Source organism: Amphibalanus amphitrite, unplaced genomic scaffold (genome assembly GCF_019059575.1).
Source record: "Amphibalanus amphitrite isolate SeventyFive unplaced genomic scaffold, NRLGWU_Aamphi_draft 000490F_arrow, whole genome shotgun sequence".
NCBI lineage: Eukaryota > Metazoa > Arthropoda > Thecostraca > Balanomorpha > Balanidae > Amphibalanus > Amphibalanus amphitrite.
Genome location: NW_024881984.1, coordinates 414,848 through 433,116, shown reverse-complemented (window position 1 = coordinate 433,116; position 18,269 = coordinate 414,848). Strand labels below are relative to the sequence as shown.

At 46.7% G+C, this 18,269-nt stretch overlaps 2 protein-coding genes across 2 annotated transcripts; both read right to left on the bottom strand.

Annotated features, from left to right (window-relative positions):
* Positions 1-209: 209 nt before the first annotated feature.
* LOC122392522 (serine/threonine-protein phosphatase 6 regulatory ankyrin repeat subunit B-like) lies at positions 210-4,393 on the bottom strand. The gene is made up of 6 exons (XM_043387478.1): positions 4,352-4,393; positions 3,644-3,818; positions 2,747-2,922; positions 2,319-2,444; positions 815-991; positions 210-449 (listed from the first exon to the last, which is right to left on the bottom strand). The coding sequence occupies exons 1-6, from the start codon at positions 4,391-4,393 to the stop codon at positions 210-212; spliced, it is 936 nt and encodes a 311-aa protein (XP_043243413.1).
* A 5,064-nt stretch (positions 4,394-9,457) lies between these two features.
* LOC122392524 lies at positions 9,458-17,111 on the bottom strand. Its single transcript, XM_043387480.1, has 4 exons — positions 16,715-17,111; positions 13,582-13,742; positions 11,891-12,091; positions 9,458-11,167 (listed from the first exon to the last, which is right to left on the bottom strand). Exons 1-4 carry the CDS (start codon positions 16,845-16,847, stop codon positions 10,166-10,168), a joined length of 1,497 nt encoding a protein of 498 aa, XP_043243415.1. The 5' UTR covers positions 16,848-17,111; the 3' UTR covers positions 9,458-10,165.
* Positions 17,112-18,269: the final 1,158 nt, after the last annotated feature.

Below are 18,269 nucleotides of genomic sequence, written 5' to 3'. Positions count from 1 at the left end.
AAAGAGTGGGGGCGTTTAACGCCCCCCCCCCCCCAGCAACTCGCGGGTTAACCGTCAAATTGGTAACACGAGTGCAATAAATAACCATGCTACGCTATGAATACCAGTGAAATGTGGAAGATGAACCGCATCAAGTCACTCCTGCATTCCGTTGGCCATGCTGACACCCGAAATAATTACATCCTCATTCCTCGACCCTCCCATCTCCCTCAGTAGGAATACACACGAACACTCACCGTCTCTCGGCGACTAGTGGACCGTTTGCCCTTCGCCGCCTGTCCTCCGTCACCTCCCTGGTGTCGGTCGGTGCTGACCGACCTCCTCCTGTTCGGTCCATCGGGAACACCCAGGGAGTCGCCAGAGTTCCTCGGTGCGTCCGGTAGCTGGTAGACGTGCTGCATCGGCATCTCCTTCGGGTGCTCGCGGTAGTGCTCGGCTGTCTTCTTACGCTGGAAACAGGGACGGCCTGGTGTTCAGGGCTGGGAGTGACGGCGAGAAAGCTGAAAACTATAACTGCAGTACGTTTTTGCGAAGCTACAGCGCTAAGTGTAATGAAAAAAATGACTTACTCGTGCATATTCAAATTATATTTATTCGATGGTAAATTTAACTATTCTCCTACAATATAGAATGTAAAAAAAAAAAAACATCCTGAAGGTTTAGCTGAAGGAAAGTTGTTGCTATTTTCCTTTTGAACATATTCCAGCCACTCTAAAAAGTAACCAATTCATAGCTATGACCAAGCTTGACACTTGACACAACTTGGCATGTGCAATAAGTTTCCTGCATTGACCATGCCCCATACTACACTGACCTTATCGACCCGGTTGACATCAGCGCCGGCCTTGACCAGCAGGTCGTAGATCTCCTTGTTCTGGCTGGCGGCCGCATAGAAGAGCGGTGTGTAGCCGTCGTTGTCTGGCTCGTCCTTCTGATCTCGGACGGTGCCCAAGGATGTTTCGACGATCGTCCGGTGGCCAAGAGTCGCCGCCTGTCGAACACGGAGGGGGAGATTGTGAACACGTGGGCAATTATTCGCCTTCCTTGAATGAGCCGAGAGAGCCAATTATTTAGAGGATTTAGTGATACAATATTTATTGTCGACAGAACAGTTAATAGAACTATTTCTTTCCATGTTGTGATAGTTATTATTTTGCACAGTTCATCAACTCCTGGAGTTTTGACGTTTGTTGACGACGACGATAGCACGATAAAGGCAAGAACATTTCAGGCAATTTGAGTGTAAAATGTTCCATAAATGGTAGCAAAAATGGATCATCATTCAAATAAAAAAAAAATGATAAAGGATGTGTCAGGTGAAGCGTAGGCACTCATCAAACATGCTCTATAGCAAGAACTACCACACAGTGCACTCAAACTCTGGCTCTAATGTCTTAGCCGCACTCACAGCTTCTCGTGGTGCCATGACTTCAAGCAGATTTTCTACAATCTCCTCGTGTCCCAGGCCGGCAGCCTGTAAAAGTATCATGCCATTCACGAGCGGTTTAAGGTCTGGTCGATGAGATTTTACTCACAAGCATTCAGCGGAACTTAACGTCCAGCAGTCACGTCCGTCACGAGCGAAATTTAGAGCGGTGGACAAAGACCATGCTGCTGTTGGTGTCCATCGGGTATGGTTGGTTATTGGATCCAAGGCCATTGGATCCAGGAATAAGCCAGGCTGGATTCATGTCAGTATTGAGGAATTTGAGATGCGGTACATGCGTTTGCTGAGGCTGTTTGCTTATAATGGACTCAAGTAGTGTCGTTAATTAATCGGCAGGCCTTGCCTATGTATAACTATGTTTAATGTTTGATTGTCAAATGATTTGAAGTGAATATTGCAATTGCAGTGAATGAATTCATGCACGAACAAGCTGCGAGCATGATATAAGTGTAATGCATTGATACCTTATTTTATACACTGAAAACAATTTAACCTAAGGCTGGCGAGTAAACCGGTGTTTTACGGGTACCCCTATCCGCAACCATTTTTAACCACCCTCCCAGGAGTAGTGCTAGGTCCCATTGCGGTGTAGTCGTACTTGCTCTGAGCGGATATAACCGCTGTCAGCGAACAAGTCCGCTGAGAGCAGGGACGAATACACTGCAATGGGACCTTACTGTACTCCTGGGAGGGTGGTTAAAAATGGTTGCGGATAAGGGGTACCTGCAAAACACCGGTTTACTCGCGGGCCTTGGGTTAAATTGTTTTCAGTGTAGCACATTCATCAACTCAAGTCTCAAATGCATAATCATACCATCGAGACCGATCCTCTCAGCCGTTGCTGGCTCGCACAATTGCCCATGCAACTTACCTTGTGAAGGATGGTGAGTCCGTTCTGGTCCTTGGAGGTCAGCAGACGTGACTGGCCTTCAGTCATGGCCTCGACCTTGGCCGAGTCACCGTTTATCGCCGCAGAGTGCAGCTCACGGATCCGAATCTGAAACGCAGACGTGCGAGGAAACTGTAATAATCCAGATACAGGTGCGTTACGAGACGATAAATGTAAAAAAGCATGTTTTTTAATTTCCCAATTAGCGCTTACATAATTTCAAATGATAAACTGCATTTTGACTGTAGTTGAACGTACGCACTATTACCGAAGTCTGTGATCTCGCTCGGTACACAATGTATGATTGACACTCTCCTTTTCTTCCCTTCCTACCCCTCCCCCACCCACACAACTTGACGCCTCCACTCTCTCTCCTTCCTCTTTATCCCCCCCCCCCCCACCCCACCCACCATGAGCGGTCGGACCGAAGTGAGGAACTTGTTGACCCGGTTCGATCCGGCTGTTTCGTTCAGCAGACGCTCGCCATGTCCGTCCAGCACCATCTGCTCCAGCTTGTTCAGATCCCGGCCGTGGATCCAGATCCGGATCGTGGCGTGGGACACGGGTCCAGATCCAGAACCACCAGCTACAGCGAGACGGATGTCAGTATTGGCTTATGCGGCGTTGAGTTCGAATGAATTTCAAGTTTCATGACCGCTAATCGTACCACTGCATGAAATGTCATCAGGTAGCAGTTCTACGAAATGAGATGCGCCAATAAGGTTCAAGTTCTTTTCCACTATAATATTGCGCACTGTTGTGAACCATTTGTAAGTAGGAAGGTACTCAAGGCAGAGTGAAAATCGATATCATGTTCGCATTAAAATTGCAGCGCTCTACGCTACGTTAACGTTATACCAAATCGATAAAGTCGCCATGACATTTCAGTAACAGGGTCGCCGCGTGTCCCAATTTGTCCGCACGCAGTGGCGCGTGCCACGAGCATGACGCGACCAGCGAAACAGGGAAAGGTAATGAGCGAAAGACATCGACCCAGATTTTGGAGATATCGTAATGGTCGTGCTACTTTGATATGCGAAAAATAAAGTCTGGTCGATACGTCAGCAAAAGCTACAGCAGGCCTAAGTGTTTGCATTCAAGATAATGCCGCAACTTATATGTCATCTCTAGTAAAAAATACGCCACGCATTATCACTGGCAAGGTGGCAGGGAGCTGCCTATCTTTTCATTGATAATGAGTCTGGACTTACCACCCCCATTAGAAGCAGCTGCACCATTGTCTCGAGGTTTTCGCCCTCGTACATGGTCTTTAGGCGGCGTCCTCCTCTGTCGCTGCCGATTCCTGCTGGTCGGCTCAGCCTTGGTGGGCAGAGCCAAGTCATCCGGATGATCCAGATAGTACTGGGCTGGCCTGCCACGCTTGTCACGAGTCTTTTCGTCCGCGCCGGCCCGCACTAGTGCGTCGTAGGTGCCTCGAGGGTCGGAGGAGGCGGCACTGAGGTGGAGGGCCGTCCGACCGTCCTGCAGGTCAGGGGTCAGGTCAGGGGTCTGGTCAGGGGTCAGGTCAGGGTCGGGTCAAGGGTCGAGTCAGAAGTCAGGTCAGGGTTCGGGTCAGGGGTCAGATCAGGGGTCTGGTCAAGGGTCGGATCAGGGGTCAGGTCAGACGTCAGGTCAGGGTGAGCGTGTCAGGAGTCAGATCAGGTATCGAGTGATAGGTGAGGTCACAGTTTAGGTGACATGTGTGATCAAGTGAGAGGTCAGGTCACTGCACAGGTCAGGCTTCAGACTAGATTACATGACAGTGAAGATACAAATAGATGTGGAATCGTGGAGTGGACATATGGACCATATGGAACATACATTATGTAGGAGTTGCTAGCATTTTTGTTGTTGTTATCCAAAACTGTAGCATCAGTGACAACACTTCATCACTTTATGTTATCGGAAAAGGCAAATTCAGAATCCGAAGTCGCATAGTCATTAGCTTGACATCCATCCATCCGAAACGCCTCATTTGTGCAATTAACGACGGTTTAACTGCCGTTTTCAGTTACGGCCCAGGTTTTCCGATCATCACCATCGCTATCGCTAGCCATTACTAATCGCCACCAGGGCGATAGTTATGTGGGCCGGGTCCATAAGCACGCTAGCCGACGATCCAAGGTCAACGAGGCTAAATCGTTAGGGCCATTTTCGCCCGCTATTGGGTATCCCTGCAAGCGATTATCCACATGGACGTGAAAACGGGTTGCTGGAAAGGCTGATTGTGTTTGTGTCTCCATTATGTGTATTGCTGTTGCCCTACTGTTTACAACATTGCAGCGGTGTTTGAGGAATTTCTTGATAATCGTTTTAGCTCAGTGTGTTTTACCTTACTGACACGGGTTTAGTGTAGAATAAGCACAAGCGTGTTTAGTGCGTGCTTTGGTGAGTGCTCCTACAAAATTTAACTCTTGTGGGGATGAGTTTTTATTTTATTTTAGTAACACTCTCTCAGTTTGATGAAACGACCGATTCACGACTTTCCTTTAAAGGCAGCTCCCGCACACAACTTCTGATCATCCTGCGAAAACTATCATTGAAAAACGTAAAACATTGAAAACGTAAAGCTACTTAAGGTAACATAAAACAATCCCACTTTGCCAATATTGGGTTACAGACCGGTACTGCTCTCCATGCGTTGGATATGCATTGCTTTTGTACGGGTCACTGACCACGGATCAATAGGGTCTCTTCGTGGAATCCGCTGACTGCTGGAGGGTCGGGCCAGTACTGCACGTGAGCACGAGCCATGGGAAAACAGCCCTCGACTCTGCTGTGCTGTGTATAAATGCGTTTGAAAAGCATTATTCTATTTTTCTATAATTCAATATTTTTCGGCAAATATTTCAAATGCCCGAACTGAAAAGGATAAGAAGAAGAAATATTCAAGCAACAGCAACTTTCGTTGAAAATTTGACTTATTCTTAAATGTTTTTATTAAACTAACCGTAATGCATTTTTCTCAAAACACCTATCTTATTCATTCATGGCTATTGGTAACGATATGTTTCAATTACAATCTAGTTTTCTTTTTAGCCCGGCCGGGCCCGGGGGTAATCCCAACCACCGCAGCCCGGGGGGGCATTTTTCGCCCCCCCCCCCTGTCTAACTCCGTAAATAAGGGAGCTACGGAAACAAAAGCGATACCAAACGAAAGGTCCTTACGAGACGATTCTAATGCACCTAAAATTTTTGACCTCAGGTCAATTTTCAAGGTCAGAGGTCAAGGTCAAAGGCAAAAACCGCCACATGTGTAGTGATTTCAAAGTAAGCCTTCTAGAGGACGGCAGGCTGCATCAAACCGGCAAAATTGGCTGTCAAACGAAAGAAGAGAATCTGAGGATTCTGAAAATGTGCTCAAAGTGAAAGGTCAAGGTCAAGGTCACGCTCAAAATTGACCTCAAACTTGGCACTTTTCGCATATTTTGCGTGCTAACTTCCAAGATGTTTTGAAATGTTTTGAGGCTTATCAGTTCCCTATTTGTGGTTCATCCTACGATACAAGGTTGCTCAAAGGTCAAGGTCACAGAAGAGTATCCCTGCTAGAGGCTATTTCACTGATTCAAGTTAGTAATAATAAATAAGACAATTTTGCAATCCGGAAGCTCTAAATGAAGGCTTAGAGGAAAATAGATGCCAGATTCGTGATCAGCGGATACAAATCCATCATATACGACCTTTCATGTGTCAAGGTCAACCAGTGGTCATTCGAGGTCACTTGAGGTCAACATAAAATTTGACCTTTTCCAAACAAAATATATATCATTCGACGCGGCCTGACAAGGCGAATGCGATGGTACCACTGCCGTAGCTCTAGGACCATTTTTGTCGAAGTTATTTGCGAAAAACTAAAACCACATTTCGGGGTCGTTGACCTGACCTCTGACCTCAGGTCACTAAAACTGTTTTCCTATTTTTCTCTAGGTCAAACGCAACGCAACCGTGCTCGTAATTTGTCTTTATCTCTAAAACTCTATTTTTAGCAGCTATTTGAAGTTTGCGTCTGTGACGCCGAAGTTTGCCGTGCAGGGGTCTAGAAAAATGGACCTTGTGACGTTATCAAGGGGGCTAGGTCCAAATTTTTTACTTCAGAAGATGTCAAATTGATGGGAAAAAAGGTCCTGAAAGTTTCTCCTTCCTATCCCTAAGCGTTCGGGAGCTATCGCAAATATTCGCCAGGGGGGGGGGGGGCGAAAAACGCCCCCCGGGCCCGCGAGGGTTAAATAAAAGGCACAACTCAGTGCTCATCTAAGTCACATAACAAACTGCAATTCTATTGACGAATTTCGTCACAATAAGCTTTTGAAATGCGACAATTAACCGTTGTTTTATCCTTACATGTCTGTGTTTTGCACCCACTTATCGCAAAATGAATCGGTAGACGTTATCTGGCTTTACGTAGAACGACGCCGCAAGCTGCACGAAAACACGTTGCAGCATTTGTGAAGTCCTTGGTACCTATTGATGGCGGAAACATTTTGCAGAGTTTCCGTAAATGCGATATCATATTCGAATGAATCGCTCATTCTACACCCTGCTGCAGCCCTAATGTAGAATTAATGTTTCATATGACCTCAAACACTATGTCCCTTTAAATATCATTGAAGGCTGGTCCTAGTCGCTATTTCTGTTGCTGCTGACATAAAGCCTGCAGAGCGTCTACAATCTACAGCCATTTGATGTGAAAAAGGTGAAAACTATACAGATATACTTGGTAAAATGAATAAGTTTTCGATCCAAGCTGCTTATCGTAATTTCTGATGGCTTTATAGAGAAAAGAAAAAAATGTGCGACGCTATTCTGCACCATAGCATAGGTGCAATATCGGCCTCGATAATATAACGCCTGCCCTTGAAGCCAGAACGGACGACAATTGTCCGTCCGTCTGGAAACTTGTCGGTTCTTATAGCGGTGCGGCGGCGAGCGCCGGGTGCGCATTGTTCACTGTTGAATGGTTTCCATGGCAGCCGGCCAAAGTGTGTCGCCCGCCCGGTGTCGTCGAGCCTGACGGTGTCGACGCGTGACGTTCCGTCGGTGCCGATGGCGTCGTCAGGTAAACACGTGCGTTCGTTGACCGGTATCCACCCCCATGCCGAACGATATAGGGTAGGACGGGGGCAGGGCAAAAATGACGTGAAGCGATGCGAAAGCGATGAATCGCACTCCTGGTTGTGTTTTGCGCAAAACGTAAGATTGAATAGAAAAAATATATAACAGATTTATCAGCGTAGGTGTGTATTTTATGGGCTAAGCCTTTGTATCATTTATGTTTGATGTTGAGTGATTTTCTCAGTTGAATAGTGCAAGCAGAGTAGGTAAGTACGGTGTTTATTGTCAATAATCACAGGCTTTACCTTATATGCCCAATATAAGCAGGTAGTTATTATCAAAACTGAACTTTTTAATATACACAGCTATAGAATAAGACACAAAGCGCACACATACACACATACCCACTAAGGCACTGGACAGACATATGCAAGTATAGTAAGCAAGCGGATAGTCTAAAACATCACACGGCTTAAGCCTCTTACGATATACAATTCTCAACAGGGAATACAAGCATCTACGATAAAGTATGAAACTCAAAAGAAAACGATGAACAGCTTATTTATAAACGCAATTCACATGCATTATTTTGTACACCTTACTAGCCTGTACAATCGATTAACCCTCGCACGACCAGGCCATTTCTCATAACACGAACGACCAGGGGGGGGGTTGTTACGACCCCCCCCCTGGCGTTTCGAAACGGAAGGTCGTAGAGCTTAGCGGAAAAGACCAACGGATTGCTCTCGCCGAGATCTCGCGATTGGTGGTATATTTTTTGGTCCTAGGTCAACATTTGACCTACTTTTGACCGGTCAAAGGTCAAATTTTCGGAAAAATAGACTTTTTTCAACTTTCGGCGGCGATTGCGGCAAAACGGTGGGAGATATCGACTTGAAACCTTCACTATCGTGTTCCTTGATCAATTCTCTATCGTTTGGTATGTATTTCGTTTCCCTAGCTCTAAAAATGGCGCGTTGGGAGCGCCGGAAGTCGGCAAGGTCACAGTCGGCGGCAGAAATTCGAAAAATCAAAATTTAAATTTTTGAAATCTGATTGTATTTTTGGATTTGGGAGGTCCATTTGCTCCCTGTAGAAGCTAATATTGCTGCATATTCCCATTGAGGTGACAAGAATTAGCAAAATAGTGGTTCGGGCGCTTTTCAAAAATAGTACCGGACGCTGTTCCTCTTGTGACGTCATAGCTCCGTGACCTGACCTGACCCGGTCAAATTTCTTATACCATATGATAGCCAATACTTGCCCCAACATGCATGGGAAGTTTCATCACGATCCATCAACCGATGTCTGTACCACCGGCAGGAAACCTCGGGCATTGGCACTCAGTTTGTGAAAATCCGGCCGGAGGCTGTACCTCTTATGACGTCATAACTCCGTGACCTGACATGACCCGATCAATTTTTTTTTCGGCAAAAGATGCGCAAAGGTTGCCCCATAAGGTACCCAAAATTTGGCGGCGCTGCGCGCCGCCGTTTTTGCACTATTTCCGAAAAACCTCAGGGGGGGGGGTTGATACAACCCCCCCCCTAGGCGTTCTAGGGTTAAAGGGACTATCCCACCTTCTAAAATGTTGTTAAAACCAGTTAGATTGTGCCCGACTTTATAGATTGGATGACCAGGAACACGGTTCTGGCATTTATTTTTCATTAAACATCTTAGGCTTCCCATATTCCAAACACAAACTTTCAAATATGTGACGTCACAGCCCAAAATTACCTCCTTCCCCAGGCCACATTACTGTCATAAAGCTGATTCTTTTTACTCTGTAGGCACCACAACAAAGTTCAGACCAAGTTTTAAGCGATTTTTCAACGAACAAACCCATTTAAATCAGAATGACTAAACGAGGTGACGTCACACTAACGGTCGCTCCATGTTGAAGATAGGGCCTTGTACAAGGCCCATTTTCAAATGAAGGGAACGAATTTCTTCAACACCAAGAGGCCGCGGGGGTTGCAACCTAGATAGATAGTGGTTTCTGAACCTCGCCGCAAACTTGGCTATCTCAACTCAAACCCCATGTTAAAGGTGGGATAGTCCCTTTAAGTGTCTTGCTAAAGCATACCCTGTGTTAACGAGTAAACGATGTCCTCGTGTAAGCTAACTCGACGCTTCTTTTAGAAAAAGCCTATAGAGTCTATTTTTCACCAACAGCGAGCAAAAATAAGCATTTAAGCAAGCATTTGGTGGTAATGAATGTCTCGGAATAAATAGAGATGCAAGCAAGCAATCGGCTAATCAGCAATACAAAGATCACATACTTTCACACTTGCCTGCATGTGTCTTTTAATGCACGACCTCATAAAGCTTTCATCGAGGGACTCCATGTAACATCTAGCTGCCCTAGCATTGGTATCAATGTGCAATAATATTTGCTCACTTATTTGAAAATAATCTTTCCTCAGGTTCGTCTGTATGGAAATATACAGGTATATCGGACGGAGTTTGCAAATATGTATCGATAAATGCTGTCTCAACCTCGACGGACCATAACGAGCTCAGTTTAGAATAGGACATCTATCAATATAACTATTCGGATTTGAGATTCTAAACAAATCCAAATATGTTATGTGTCCTAAATGAGGTTTTCTCAGTTCCACACCTTCGTGTAAGCTCTTATGACGCAATGGCTGTTCCATAAATATATAATATGCATTGAAAGGCGGTCCAACTGACCGGCTGTTTGTGGATAACATGCGCCGTTGGCGCCATTCTCCAAGCGCTGACGTCTTATAGGCGCATTCACTTTCGCTTGTTTACTTCTTCTGCTCGACCGGCACAATGTTCCCCATGTTACTGAGAAAGATATGTTTGACCGCCTCGGCGTGTTCGTATCGGTTGTAGGCGACCAGCTGCGCCCTGTCCAGCACCCTCTCCACCAGCCTCCTGGCGAGCTCGTCCGTCAGCTCGTCCTGCAGGATCTCGGCCGACTCCTCGTCCACCACTTCGGACAGCAGAGAGGCCACCAGCTGGGCAGACTGCGCCGGCCCCACGGCCGAGGCGTGCGCCAGCGCCCGCCACTCGTCCGCCCTGGCCGCTGTCTTGGACGGCAGCTCGGCGTCCTTCGGCAGGCCCTCGAAGGCCACTGTGAGTGGAGGTGGCCGGCGCAGAGTGACGTGGCGCTCCTCGCCGCCCGGCCCGGAGACGGGCACAGACTCCAGCTGGTCCTGCGGCACCGGCTCCCGGTGCCAGAGCCGCAGAGCCGCGTGGATGCCGGCCCACTTGGACTTGGAGGCTGGGGTCTTCTCAGCGTTCACAACTTCAGGAGCGTCGTCACTCATTCTGACTTTCTTCTTTGGCTTCTTTTTCTTTTTCTTTTCTTTACTGTTCTCATTTTCATTCTTCGAAGCGTCACCTTTTTTGCCCTTGCTTGTGGGTACCCGTTTTGCGGTTCCTTTTCTCTTCTCCTTCTTCCCTCCCTCTTCTTTCTTGTCTTTGTCTGCCTTCTCTTCTCCCGCCTTCTCCTCCTCTCCCGGCATTTTCACCCAGTGTGATACCACCTTCGGACGAGCATTATGACCGGGCTGCTTGTGCACCGCCGGTGTCTGAGGTGTAATCGTCCCCGTGGCACCCTCTCCTCCAACCGCACCATCAGGACCACCCTCAGCATTGGCAGCAGCGACGGCTGCGGCAGCAGCTTCCACGCCGGCGGCCGCCACGCTGCTGCGTCGTTTCTGCATGCGCAGCAGGTGTCTCTGGTAGGCGGCCATCTGCCTCTCGGGCCGCCGGCTGCGACGCAGAGTGACCACAGCCGTCTCCTGTCGGCGGACGAACGCACTGTCAGCGGTCGTCACGTCGAAATCGACGACCCGACGACGGCTGTGGCGCTCGGCGTCGCGGCCGGCTCCCTGCCGACAGACGTCGGGAGCGACGCAAGGCCGGAATGGCCGGTGATGAGTGGGGTGGGGCTCATTCTCTGTTTGTTTAGGGTGAATCGATGGCTTAGTCTGCACCCCGTGCGTTTGACTTCCAGAATATGTTATGCCGTGGTGATTTCAAGTGTTCAACATGGTGTTTGGGTCTTATCATGCACGCACCGCGCGATAGCTGACATTGCCAGGAAGATGTTCCCAATGTCATCGTGTCATGTCTGTAGAGATAATCGTCTTAGACCTTATGGAACATGTTTCCTTTGATCAAGTATGTAATGTCGCTTTCAGAGACTGTGGCGCTTTATGATCATGATTGCCATGTTAACCAGTAATTGGCTTACCGAGAACGAGGCATTGACCCCCAAGTGTTTCGAGAAGCTGGCCTTTCAATTTGATAAGCCCCTTGCACCCATCATGTTGTAAGCATTAAATGTATGTTGGCTATGTTACACCCCTGCGAACGGTTTAATACATGCTCGATTCACAAACACTCATATTATTTCATGCATTTATCACAAAACGCAATGTTTAGATTTACAGGTCAAAAAGTTTGGCAACGCTCACGTTGCCTCACACATAAGTCACACACAACTAGTTCTGTTTACTTACGGCGTCCGTGAGGTTGAGGATCTCCGGGTAGTTGGAGGCGAGGTACTCGGCGACCTCTGTTCGTCCGTTCATCACAGCTTTATGCAGCAGGCTGACACCGTTCTTGTCTCGCGACATGGCGTATTTGCGGCGGTCCAGCAGGTTCTTGGTCTGACGCAGGTCACCCTCCTCCACCACCTTGTGAATGGCGTCCATCTTGGACTGGAGAGAGAGAGAGAGAGAGAGAGAGAGAGAGAGAGAGAGAGAGAGAGAGAGAGAGAGAGAGAGAGAGAGAGAGAGAGAGAGAGAGAGAGAGAGAGAGAGAGAGAGAGAGAGAGAGAGAGAGAGACAGAGAGACAGAGAGAGAGAGAGAAAGAGAGAGAGAGAGAGAGAGAGAGAGAAAGAGGGAGAGAGTCAGTTGGGTCAGATGAGTGACCCGGAGAGATGTGGTAGAATATGATAGGCACTAAAATGATAGAAAGAACGGTAACAATTTCGTCCAACTAATTTGTTAAGTTCTTATTCTTATGCTTCTTAAATATTCCATAAAATTGTTTTTGCACATCCCAGTTCACCCAGAGAGCGCCACTGGCTGTAAATATATTATTTCGAGCATTGGATCATTCAGCGCATTTCTGTGTGCTCTAGTCGAGGGTCCCACAAGGTTAGATATGATGGAAAACGTTATTGTTTTTATAGTTTTGTTTTTCTCTGATTGTTTTCAAGGTGAAAGTGAAGTGAAACTGAAAGGATCACGCAGTTCTTCGATCGATACGACTGGAGATTTTGCGTCACGCAACTGGTCGTATTTTGAAGTCACAACAGTCATTTTGTAACCGAGCTATTTGTTTTGTACGACCTTGGATGACCTTATTTTGGTCATACCATGCGCCTACTTGCCATCACACTCAATATTCCTGATAATATCGCGGCAAACATGTCAAACAGATTATATTTTATGCACGCAGCCACGGCTTCGCCACACCTCCTCGCCATCATAATCCATCAGCTCCGCTAATGAGGATTTCGTCAGTCCCCAGAAGGCGACCTTTTCAGAGTCAGTGTGGACACTACTCGGCCCGTGTGGACATGTTTGCCTGTCCCCGGCGCCGGACCGACCTCGTGGGTGCCTGCACGCAACAAGGACGGTATCGGGGAGCTCGCGTGAGCCCCGCCGCTCAGCCCGTCACGAACGGAGCTCGCCGACAAAAGCGATGACAATGGCCGCTTGGTATTATTGCAGGGAGCTATGAGAGGCTCCAAGCATTTGTCTGAATAGAGAGGATTGTAGATCGATTACGTTCTAGTAATCGATCTGGTAAGTACAAGTTTTTCAATGAAGTTCTATGATAGTTTCCTACTCTCCTAAACATCAAATACTTCATGTATGTCAAGATCGACAACATTTTCTTAATAATTTCTAGCCCAAAGCATTTAAAAGAAAATGCCGGTGCAATTTCAAGCGCTGAGATTAGTTATTTCAAGCATCAAGAAATCGGTTTAGCCTAAGGTAAACTTGCATCATATTCACACGTTTGCCTGCGTTATTACGTCTAATCAAGTTTTTTTTAGTATCTGAATAGCCAAATGCAATCGACCCGACACATTAAAAAGACGCCCTATGTAATCAACGCGATATTTCCATACTCCACAGCTCACGCATGCTTTTAAATTTCAATACACACTAATGAATTCAAACGATGATAACTCACAATTCTGTCGGGCACCGATCGAAGGAACGCCCTGGTCTTGTCGTCTGCCGACGACTCCTTGAGCAGCTTCTGACCCTGTCCGTCGATAATGACGTCCTCCAGCTTCTCCAGGTCCCCTGCCTTCAGCCACTGGCGGATGTTGGAGGAGTTCATCGGCAGCACTGGAAAACGGAGACGAGGAGCTTGAGATGGATGTCAGATAATGTGTTCACTCAGCAGTACTAAGGTTGGTGCGTAAATATGACACCGTTTGTTAATTGTTGCTTTGTTGGTTGGTTGGTTGGTTGGTTGCTTGTTCCGTTTCAACGGCGTTTTCGGTGCAATAAGTACCCAGTCGTCCCGTGAGCAGTCATAAGTGCATTACATAAACATAACCATAATTCATAAACATAGAAATAAACATAGCGCTTGCTGGAGCTCGGCAATATTCAATTAGCAGTACTTGATCGAGCCTAATAATATTGAACGCGCTTTCCAGTCCCTAGCCCACAATCCCACTTTCCTGCCGTTGACTGTGCCCTGTGTGTTTTCCTTTCTTAGCATTCTGCTGCTGGAAGATCGCAAGACTTATGTTTCCGTGGTTAGTTTTGGTAGGCCTGCATGTCAATAACATGACATTATGGTGCACATGTTTGACAGTTTGACATGTTTGTCAGTTCGCACTATAGAATTTTTGTTGATGTTCGATATGCATGGTTGAACCACATTACCGTTCGGTGCGCAAACAATAATTTAGGCATGAGATCAATGAGCACGCATATTGCATTTCAAATTTCCTGAATGGGTCGTCTCCATGCAGATGGTGTTTTTAGCAGTTTGCATCGACTTATAGGTTCATCAAACATTTGGACCTCGCCAGGCAAGCGACAAAAAAAAAACACATGTCACTGTATTTCATATTTTTAAACATTTTATTTTGATTTTCGTGAAATAGCATTTGTAGGTATATCCATGGATGAGATAATAATATGAGATAATAATGAGATGTGTTATATCATCCATGGTATATCATCCAACCATACAATGATATTTTAATCGCATTTATTGCAAAATGTCGTCTACGACCTCAAAACAAGAAAAGAAAAGAAAACACTCGTATTCAGAGGCCCTTTATTTCATCCGTGGCTGAAGTCATTTAGCTCTTATAATTATCTCAGTCTGTGATGCTTTATGCTCATCTTTACCACCTAATATCGACGGCATAGTCAAACTATGATATTGATATAAGGTTAGCTACAAGATTGGATTCTGCCGAGTGTCTGCAAATGTGGACACAGAAAGATGGCATTGGACGCTGCGGGGGTAGAGGGGGGGGGGGGGGCTAGCCCCGAAAAATTAATTTTCTCGAAATTACAAAAAGATTCCTTGGGTTTCGATTTTTTATGCGCTGTCGTGCAGTTTAAAGCAAATGCAGTTTAGTTTTATTTCTATTCTATAAAAAACAGCAAAATTTCATCGATTTCAGGCTCTGTGAAAGAGGCATTTGACCCCCCCCCCCCCCGGATCCGCCACTAGGTCTATGCTGCTCGAATAAGTTGTGATCTCAAGTGTCTTAACCCTAGAACGCCTAGGGGGGGGGGGGTTGTATCAACCCCCCCTGAGGTTTTTTCGAAGTGCACGCTAAACGGCTTGTCGTAGCGGGCTGAAATTTTCAATACCCTCTGGGGCAGCCTTTGCGCATCTTTTGCCGAAAAAAAAGATCGGGTCATGTCAGGTCACGGAGTTATGACGTCATAAGAGGTACAGCCTCCGGCCGACAGTTACCAAACGTGTGCGCCGAATCCCTAGGTTTTCTGCCGGTGATACCCACATTGTTTGATGGATCATGATGAAACTTCCCATGCATGTTGGGGCAAGCATTGGCTATCGTGTGGTGCAAGAAAATTGACCGGGTCAGGTCAGGTCACAGAGCTATGACGTCACAAGAGGAACAGCGTCCGGTACTATTTTTGAAAAGCGCCCGAACCACTATTTTGCTAATTCTTGTCACCTCAATGGGAATATGCAGCAATATTAGCTTCTATAGGGAGCAAATGGACCTCCCAAATCCAAAAATACAATCAGATTTCAAAAATTTAAATTTTGATTTTTCGAATTTCTGCCGCCGACTGTGACCTTGCCGACTTCCGGCGCTCCCAACGCGCCATTTTTAGAGCTAGGGAAACGAAATACATACCAAACGATAGAGAATTGATCATGGAACACGATAGCGAAGGTTTCAAGTCGATATCTCCCACCGTTTTGCCGCAATCGCCGCGGAAAGTTGAAAAAGTTCGATTTTTCGGAAAATTTGACCTTTGACCGGTCATAAGTAGGTCAAATGTTGACCTATGACCAAAAAATATACCACCAATCGCGAGATCTCGTTGAGAGCAATCCGTTGAATTTTTCCGCTAAGCTCTACGACCTTCCGTTTCGAAACGCCAGGGGGGGTCGTAACAACCCCCCCCCCCCTGGTCGTTCGTGTTATGAGAAATGGCCTGGTCGTGCGAGGGTTAACGTTAACCTGGTAGTGTTAACCTGGTGGACAGTTAACATGATAGTGTCAACACCATATATACATAGTAGCAAGACCATTGTCTTATCTGTTTATAGACAGTCGTCTTGATTCGTACGGTTAGAACAAAGGGCACTTCTTGAATCAGTTCAGTAGACATCAAGATCGGAATGAACTCCATCTCCAGCTTTTGAGTACGAAAAGACGAGACGGTCCGTTATACTCTCGAGCTTTCTAAGAATAATACACTGAGACAAGACATAGACATGCTTGCCTGTGCTGGTATGACTTATGTGTTGACCAACCAAGCAACAAGCGCCCAGAAAGTAAACCTATGTCAGATACCAGAGTTTTGTGTTTTCATGTGAAGTGCACTCTAGCTACACTGAAGTCACACTGACAGTAGGAACTGGCTGATCAAGTCTTTCAATTTAAATGCAGGTATTGTTTTCTAATTATACGACACAAAATATTTTCGCAAAGCGGAAAAAGCTAGGCCCGGCAGCAAGCCGTCAGTCGTACTGTACCATTTAAAATACACTTACCAATTCACCGAGGAACATGGTTTACTACATCAAAATCATAGTCACAAACGCGCTGATAAATTTCATTCCACAAAGTAATTAGGCGACTCACCTTTGGGCGGACTGGAGTGTGTGTAGAGGTTTCCTCCGCTGCTGCCGCTGCTTGTGTTACTGCCCTTGCCCTTGCCCTTGGTGCGGGGGCTCTGATTCTGAGAGGGCCGGCGAGTCGCCTTCGTGATCGCCATGACTGGGATACTGTATGCGAATTATCTAAAAAGATATATCGTCCACCTGCTACAACAGTCTTGAGTATGCAATATGTTTTATTAACGATCACTCACCAACTAGATTTTCAGACTTTACAACGTTCAGTGCAAACTAAGCCTTCCTACCAGTCCCTAAAGGTATATGCACTGTTGAATGTCACGACTCCTAACTCCCACTGTTCTGCAGAGCCCCAGTATAGCTACCTGGGCGCGAGCCGAACCCCCGCTAACGACTGACCGGCCGCCGGCCGCCGGACCGGACCAATCCATAGGGGGGTGGCGTTGCTAGTCAACACTACCAAGTGTTGTTGGTAACACTGGGCAGGCGCGGCGTATTGGACGATGACGTCATACGCTGACCCCAATTGTCGCCACAGGGGGAGGGGTGCGCATGGTCACCGGGCGTGAACGGCCTTCGTGGAATGCGTAGTTTGACGTATGTGGAGGGATGTGTGGGGGGGGGGGGGCGCAGAGTACGGTATGTTTGAGGCTAGTGAAAAGAAGAGCGGTTGGGAAATCATAGAAGGTGCGCGTTGAAGAGCCGCATTCGGGGTTCGAGCGCTTGGGGGATGGGAGGAGGGAAGGTCAGGGTCGCGGTGCAGCCGTAAAATATCGGGGTCATCGATTGCAGATCTGATCTAGGTCATCTCTTGGGACAATGCTTTTGTGTTTATCCAGCACTTTGGGCTGTTCAGCTAGAGAATCTGATAATTACGCAGTAGTGTGCCTATCTGTTTTTTTTTTCTGACGCTTCTATTACTCTGCCGTATAAAGCTTAAAAAACATTTTGATTTTGCACCTGGTAGTTATTTATGTCTTTGGGGGTTCATAAATACCTTTATATTCACTTATAAATAATCGTAAGAATAAACAAAGATAGCCATTAACCACACTACTGATCGGAATCAACCGCATGTGGACAATATTTCGATGGAAACGGCCTGCATGTGAAATGTAACGTGGCTAACATCTATAACGAAACAAGGGTAATGTTAGTGAGGGAGGGTCACGTGCTGGGTAACGTGCATCAGGGGCTAACCGAAGAAAGACTGTCAAGCACAATTACTTGTTGCCATGCCTTTTGAGTCAGCTGTCATAAAAGCTCGCATGGAATGACACGATCATTCGAAAGGTGGCAAAATATCGCCTGATACTTGCCTGGGGAGGTAGGGGAAGGTGGGGTAAGACGGCCCAGCGGGGCAAGACGGACCAACAGCCCTCCCGGCTGAACCGCTGCTGTTATCTACTGCTTTATGCACTCACTACCTTTGTTTCCCTTCGTAACAATGGCCACCTTGAGCTCATGAGGCTAGGATGCATAGCTTTTGAGTTATTGAGAAAAATGTTGTTTTTCGTCAAACCGATCTAATATAAGAGGTCTACGGGTGATTCAATTTCGGC